Below are 8,309 nucleotides of genomic sequence, written 5' to 3' on the forward strand. Positions count from 1 at the left end.
AATGTCAAATCTACATCCCAAATTTCAGACGACAAACCATATCCCACTTCTCACTCTGCCTCTAGTCCCTGTGTTCTGAGGGCCCCCATCCTTTACCCACCCTGTGACCCTAACTTCAGTACTATTCATTCAAAAAATATTTATTGAGCACCTACTACATGCCAGGTACTGTTCTAGCTGCTGGGAACCACAGCAGTGAACAAATCAGACAAGGTCCCTACCCTCCTGAGTGCTAATGTTTTAATGGGGAAGACAAGCCATCAACAGATGAAAGCAGAAGGTAATTTCAGAGATGAGTGCTGTGAAAGCAGTAAGTAAAATAGGATGATGTGACATAGAGTGACTGGGCTGGCCAGACGGACTGATAGAAGGAGGTGTCTCCAGCGGGGCATCCTGATGTGGAGTCCTGGAGAGAGCTGAGGTGGGGCTGTGGAGGAGGTCATTCCTGGCGGGGAGAGCCCGCACGTTCAAGGACTGAAAGGTGAGTGGCGTTTGATGGGGTGAAGTCAGGGCAGCCTTCCGTGGCTTGAGCGCATGAACCAGGTAGACCTTAGCAAGGAGTTTTGCTTTTATTTTAGGTTCAGTTTCACTGCTGTAGCAAGAACAGCTGGTAGGAGGCAAGAATAGAAGCAGGGAGACCATTTGGGAGGCTCTCTTGCTAGTCTAGGCAAGAGAGGATGGTGGCGTGGGCAACCGTGGAGACCCTGGAGTGGAGAACCCAGCGGGCAGGAGTACGGATTACATATGGGGCATTATGGGGGGAAGTAAGGGATCCTTTTGGTAATGGACAAGCTGCTGGGATCACCTGTCTGGAGTCCTTGGCGTTTGTCCTTTCTCCCACCTTTGGTTCCCAGGCCACCATCTCGCTGCGAGCGATGGCATAGCATGACGTATCTCATGTTGGCCGCCAGGTGCTCTCTCTGTGGACCATCTGTTTCTTCTTCTATTCAAGGCTGAAGTCTTCTTCCCAAGACCGGGCCATCTTGCTCCAAGATGGGCATCCCTTACCCTTGTTTCCAGGATATTCATACCTTTTGTTTTCATTCTCCAAAGAATTTGGCAAAAATCTCCACGGGATCTCAAGCTTTCCTTGCTATTCCTTCACAGCCAATGTGATTAAATGGGGGAGGATGGGGATTATTATAAGTCGGGACCCAGAGAGACCTGAAGAGTCCGTCTGGCTGATAGAGCCTCCCCAGTCATCTACCACAGTGCCTGAAATTCCACTATTACTGAGCCTCCTCTTCAGGTTAATCACGGTTCTCTTCAAATGCAAATGTGGCCGGAATGGGCATCTCACATTAGTCTCGACCTACATATCAGTGGCTTTGTCATCCCTACTACAAGGAAATCAGCCAGCCTGAAAGTTTGATAACTGGGGATGGTTTAAAGGGCACAGAGATTTTTGAAGCCAGAAAGATGCACCTTGGAGTCTTATCTCTGCCACTTACCAGCTGTATGACCTTGGAAAATTTCCTAATTTCCTTGACTCTCAGCTTCCCCATTGTAAATGGGGCCCAAGAATACTGCCCTCGCAACACTGCTTGAAGATTAAGGGCAATGAAAGTGATGCACCCAGCACTGGGCTTTGCCCACGATGCTCAAACATTTCCCTTCCTTCTCTTTGTTCGATCTTGGTCTCTTGCTCCATCCTGTCTGCCTGGCGCAACTCTTCCTCCTCCTTCTATCTTGAGAGTCTTGGCTGAGACATGGCCTAGGGCAACCTCTCTTTGTAGAGGCTGCCAAATGTCAGCCCCTCTATCATAAAACTTTCTCTCCCCTTTAGGCTTGGAGGAGGGCTGCCAGTCCGACTGTGTCCATTCCCCCCCGTGATTAAGGTCCGCAATCAGCCCAGCTGCTTGATGGAATCAGAGCCGGCTGATTAGCAGGGCACACTTTGGCCTCAGGTTAATGGATGAGCCCATGCTGTGGCTACAGAGTAATTACCAGTTAAAAGGTCTGAGGCCAGGGCTCCATGGTCTTGGGGAGGTCTGGCCCCATTTAAATGCAGAATCGGGAAAACCATCTTATACCAGCCAGCAACCCAGAGCTAAGGTGAAGATCCAGGACCCTCTGAGGGTGGTCCGAGAGCTCCATGATCAGCCTCAAATTGGCCAGATGGGTTTTACTTGTCTCAAGGGAGGCAGCTGAGAGGTGTGGCAAGAGCAGCTTTTCGGGGGTCAGACAGACCTGGGGGGAATTCCAGTCATGCCATCTCTTCCCCCTTGGAGGCTGGACCAGGCATTTAAACTCTGTGCTTTCACATCCTCATCTATGAAGTGAAGTTAGAAATGCCTGTCTCCTGGGGAGTACGGAGCTCACCCAGGGCTGATGGCCCCTGGTGCCAGCACAGATGCGCTCCTCCCCTTCCTGGGAGTGTGTCCCTTGTTGGTCGAGGATTCTCTGCACAGACTGTTCCTGACAACTGATTGGCTTTTCAAGTCTTAACTGAGTACCTATTCTGCGCCAAGTATGCTACCAGGGGAAGGGATAAGACACTATCCCCCAATGCAAGGAGCTTGTGGTCTTGAATATGGATGGGAACAGTGATTGCTGGAACAAAGAGAGAGACACTGAAGGAGTGCAGAAACCCTGAACAGAAGCCCTTGACCGAGAGTGCTAGGCAGGGATGCTTCCTGGAAGGGGTGACACTAACCCTGGTGCTGTGGGTAGAGATGCACGAAAGTAAGATTTCAGGCTCTGAGAACGATCGATGCAAAGGTCCAGAAGAGAGGGAGTGAGGCAGCTTTGTGGATGGAAATGACAAGCGTTCAGTGCCTGAGACACTGCTGGATGAGGGGGCTCATGACTGAGTGACTTAGTGAAGAGGGGAAGCAGTGACCGGGGCAATGAGTGATTGAATTGGTGGCTGAATGAATGAAGGCCCGAATGGAGATAAGAGTGAGTGAATGAGCAATTTGGAGAATGAGTGAATCCATTACCGCTTTGCTCTGATGTCACTGTTTCCTTTACTGGAAATTGCAGTCTCCCCCCTGCCACTCACAGTCTCCATCATCCTTTCCCTCCACTGCTTAGGGTTTTGGTTTTTCATAACATGCAAGCCCCTGTACATGTATATAATTTCCCGATTTATTATAAATATTATTTATGGCCTCTGCCTCCCCTCTTATCTACCAGGGCAGGATATTTTTTTAAATTTTGAATTTAAATTTTTATTGATATATATTTTTCTTTTAAATGTTTGCAAATTATTTTATTTTATTTTTTTAACGTCATTATTGGAGTATAATTGCTTTACAATGTTGTGTTAGTTTCTGCTGTATAACAAAGTGAATCAGTTATAGGTATACATATATCCCCATATCCCCTCCCTCTTGTGTCTCCCTCCCACCCTCCCTATCCCACCCCTCTAGGTGGTCACAAAGCACTGAGCTGATCTCCCTGTGCTATGTGGCTGCTTCCCACTAGCTGTCTATTTTACATTTGGTAGTGAATATATGTCCATGCCACTCTCTCACTTCGTCCCAGCTAACCCTTCCCCCTCCCCGTATCCTCAGGTCCATCCTCTATGTCTGTGTCTTTATTCCTGTCCTGCCCCTAGGTTCTTCAGAAACTTTTTTTTTTTCAGATTCCATATATATGTGTTAGCATACGGTATTTGTTTTTCTCTTTCTGACTTACTTCACTCTGTATGACAGACTCTAGGTCCATCCATCTCACTACAAATAACTCAATTTCATTTCTTTTTATGGCTGAATAATATTCCATTATATATACATGCCACATCTTCTTTATCCATTCATCTGTCGATGGACACTTAGGTTGCTTCCATGTCCTGGCTATTGTAAATAGAGCTGCACTGAACATTGTGGTACATGAGTCTCTTTGAATTATGGTTTTCTCAGGGTATATGGCCAGTAGTGGGATTGCTGGGTCGTATGGTAGTTCTATTTTTAGTGTTTTAAGGAACCTCCATACTGTTCTCCATAGTGGCTGTATCAATTTACATTCCCACCAACAGCGCAAGAGGGTTCCCTTTTCTCCACACCCTCTCCAGCATTTATTGTTTGTAGATTTTTTTTTTTTTTTTTTTTTTTTTGCGGTATGCGGGCCTCTCACTGTTGTGGCCTCTCCCGTTGCGGAGCACAGGCTCCGGACGCGCAGGCTCAGCGGCCATGGCTCACAGGCCCAGCCGTTCCGCGGCATGTGCGATCTTCCCGGACCGGGGCACGAACCCATGTCCCCTGCATCGGCAGGCGGACTCTCAACCACTGCGCCACCAGGGAAGCCCTGTTTGTAGATTTTTTGATGATGGCCATTCTGACCTGTTTGAGGTGATACCTCATTGTGGTATTGATTTGCATTTCTCTAATGATTAGTGACATTGAGCATCCTTTCATGTGTTTGTTGGCAATCTGGATATGTTCTTCGGAGAAACGTCTATTTAGGTCTTTTGTCCATTTTTGGATCAGGTTGTTTGCTTTTTTGATATTGAGCTGCATGAGCTGCTTCTATATTTTGGAGATTAATCCTTTGTCAGCTGCTTCATTTGCAAATATTTTCTCCCATACTGAGGGTTTTCTTTTCATCTTGTTTATGGTTTCCTTTGCTGTGCCAAAGCTTTTAAGTTTCATTAGGTCCCATTTGTTTATTTTTGTTTTTATTTCCATTTCTCTAGGAAGTGGGACAAAAAAGATCTTGCTGTGATTTATGTCATAGAGTGTTCAGGGCAGGAATTTTTTTTTTTTTTTTATCAGTTTTGTTCACTTTTGTGTCTTTGGTACAGTGCCCTGGCACATAGTAGGTGCTCAGTAAATGCTTGTGGAATGAATGAATTTCATGAGAAAAGAGTGAGGGCATGGGGGAGAGAATTTCCAGAGCCCGAGCTTCTGGGTCCCTTCCTCAGTTCCCGCAGCCATGCTCCAGGGAATGGATGCGCCCAGCCCCCTTCCTTCTAGATCTTCCTTTGCAAAACTCAGCAGCCCTGGTGCCTGGATTCTCAGAGATGCTGCCCTGGGTCCATCAGGCACCACCCCGGAGTTGGCCTTGTAGGGGAGGGCAGGGAAGGATGGAGGGAGGTGTTGGGAGGAAGGGAGGGATGGAGGGAGGTGGGGGGAAGGCGGAAGCTGCTGGTGAAAGCCATTCTGTCTCCTCCAGCCACCTCAGCGGTGACCACTTGTCAGAAGAACCGGCAGGGTGGAAAATTGACCCCAAAAATCAGGTCCAATTTACCACCTTCAAATTGTGTTGAACAAGAGACCGGAGCTACTTGGTTTTAAGGAAGCTCCCTGTTCCCCCCACACAGAACAAACACCACTAAATGTCTCTCCAACCGCACAGCGGAGTGTTTGCAACGTGGCTGCCAATTAAAGGGTTCCCTGCCATGGGGGCTGATCCACAGTGGCTGTCGAGGGGGGCCAGTGGAGAGAATGGAATCATTAAAATGGAAGAACAAAGGAGGTGGAACGAGCTCAAAAGGGATTAAGGCACAGAGAAAAATGTTGCCTTTCTGGGGCATTTATGCCTGGGGTTGGGCTGGGTGCTTCTGGAAGAATTGACTTCGGGCCCAGGTAGCTGCTAAGGGCAAGATGCCAGGTGGATCTGGGATGCACCTACACGGAAGGCTTTCAGGAGGACCCCAAATATCTTCATGACTACTGAGCCCCTTTCTTCTCAGTTCACCACCTTGTAGGGAGCAGTGGTTGCAATGATTTCCCAACCTTGTTGATTCGAGCTCTTCCCCAATCCAATGCTTCAGTCGGCTCCTCTGCCGTCACCTAAAAGGTCTGACGACCACTGCTTACATTGCCTCCCATGACAGGGAGACCTTTCCCTGCTGCAGCAGCCCCTCTCCCACCTTGGTGTAACCCTGACTTCTACAAGGTCCTTTATGATGACAATGATGACACAGAGTCTGCGTTTACTGTGCACTTACTATGTGCAGGCTCCACTCCAGGAGTTTTGTAGGAACTGATTCATTTACTCTGTTCAGCTGGCCCTACTTTCCTCTTTGCTCTCACTCTCCAGCCATCTAACTCCTCCCCTTCAGGGCCTTAGCGCAGACTTTTCCTTAGCACAGAAGCACCTCTCTACCTCCCTCACAGAGTGTTGTCGGGTGAAATGGGATGATGAAAGTGAAAGCACCTAGTACCTGGCTGTCCATAGTGAGGGCCCAGCAAATGACAGCATTTTTCTTGTCCTCACCCAGTACCAGCTTCAGATGACTATGAAATAAAGTATTTTTTTCTCAGAGGTTCAGAGTTGTAACATTTCTTTCACTCTCCATCTGGATGCTTATCGTCCATCTCTCAAGGTTTTAAGAGTATCCAAGATCTATGGGTGTGGGAAGAAAGTGTCATCACATCCGGGCTTAATTAAAGGGCAACATTATCATCCATTGTCATCACCTCTGCCACCGCCACCATCACCATCATCACCACCATCACCCTCATCATTGTCAACATCACCACCACCACCACCAGCTCCATCAGCACCATCGTCATCATCAACACCTTGATCATCAATGCCACCATCACCATCATCACCACCATTGCTAACGTTATCATTGTCAACATCAACACCGCCTCCATCATCACCATCATCATTATCACCATTAGCATCACCACCACCACCACCACCACCAGCTCCATCAGCACCATCGTCATCATCAACACCTTGATCATCAATGCCACCATCACCATCATCACCACCATTGCTAACATTATCATTGTCAACATCAACACCGCCTCCATCATCACCATCATCATTATCACCATTAGCATCACCACCACCACCACCAGCTCCATCAGCACCATCGTCATCATCAACACCTTGATCATCAATGCCACCATCACCATCATCACCACCATTGCTAACGTTATCATTGTCAACATCAACACCACCTCCATCATCACCATCATCATTATCACCATTAGCATCACCACCACCACCATCAATGTCATCATCACTACCATCATCATTGCCACCAACATTATCTCTGTCAACATCATCACAAACACTACCACCTCCATCGTCATCACCATCATCACCACCACCACCATCATTGTCAACATCAGCAACACCACCACCACCACCATCACCACCACCACCATCATCAATGTCATCATCACTACCATCATCATTGCCACCAACATTATCTCTGTCAACATCATCACAAACACTACCACCTCCATCGTCATCACCATCATCACCACCACCACCATCATTGTCAACATCAGCACCGCCACCACCACCACCATCACCACCACCACCACCACCACCATCATCACCATCTTTATCACCTTCATCATCATTAAAGGCTGCTATATTTCAAGCCACCTCTTTTATACCAGGCATTCTATCGGTTGCTTTATATGTTTTCTCTAATCTTCCAAATGACCTTTCCAGTTGAGGAAACTAAGGCTTAGAGAAGCAAAATAGCTCACCCAAGTTTGCATAGCAACTAAAACGTCCCAGTCTGGATTTGAACCCATGTTTGGGTGACTTCATAGCCCAGGTGCTTTTTATCCAGCCCCTGGTCCATGCACCTTCAGTTTCCTATTCCTTCTACCAGCTTAAAAAGATGCCTCTATGAAATCCTGACTATACATCTGACTGTCATGCATTCCAGACAACTGTAACAAATCTAGGTTTAATTTAGAGTTGGCTTCTACAGAACTTGCAGTTATCTCTTACTTCTAAATCTTTTTCATATAAACTTCTCTTCCCCTGTATTTCCTCCATCTTGGGCTTAGGCCATTGGCTTTGGGATCAAAGTGCAAAAATTTTACATCCGTCTTTACGTATCAAGTGCTGCCCACCTTCTGGACCCTGTCTCACTCCCAGACTGGAGCCATCTGAGCCCCCCCTATGACTTTGTCCTGCCACAAGGGCTAGGACTGTCCCTGACGTGAGGTAAGAGAGGCCCCATCCTCAGGCTCTGGGATGGAGCCCCACTCCCTCCACTTCCATTCTGGCCCAGATCTGAGGGGTCCTGTTTTATATCCCAAGTCATGTTTCTATTTGGTACCTTCTGTTTACCCAAGCCCTTCAGTGGAAGCCCAGGGCTTGCTACTTCTGGACTTATGACTGTCCCTCTGCACCCCAAGACTTGGTGGTTGAGACCAGGACTTAGTTGGAAGGTCTCCTCATCTATGAAGGTTTTCCTGGCCCCAGTGGTAGAACTGGCCCCATTCTCCTTTGTGACCTGTAACACTGAACAGTTTCCATCATAGCACTCATATCTCCATGCCTTCATTTCTCTGACTCCCCCTACAAACAGTAAAATGAGACAATTTCAAGCTGGCTTCTTCGAGTCCCACCTTCATCCAAGATTGATACTTTTCTTT

The 8,309-nt window shown here is 47.6% G+C and overlaps 1 protein-coding gene across 1 annotated transcript in view; it reads left to right on the top strand.

Moving 5' to 3' along the window:
- LOC136794673 (uncharacterized) overlaps positions 1–7,347 on the top strand; it is a 33,021-nt gene extending 25,674 nt beyond the window's left edge. Inside the window, exon 2 of the mRNA XM_067040176.1 lies at positions 6,342–7,347. Coding sequence (XP_066896277.1) covers positions 6,342–7,347 — 1,006 coding nt within the window. The remainder of the gene's footprint in view (positions 1–6,341) is intronic.
- Positions 7,348–8,309: the final 962 nt, after the last annotated feature.

This window comes from Kogia breviceps, chromosome 8 (genome assembly GCF_026419965.1).
Source record: "Kogia breviceps isolate mKogBre1 chromosome 8, mKogBre1 haplotype 1, whole genome shotgun sequence".
Classification (NCBI taxonomy): Eukaryota; Metazoa; Chordata; class Mammalia; order Artiodactyla; family Physeteridae; genus Kogia; species Kogia breviceps.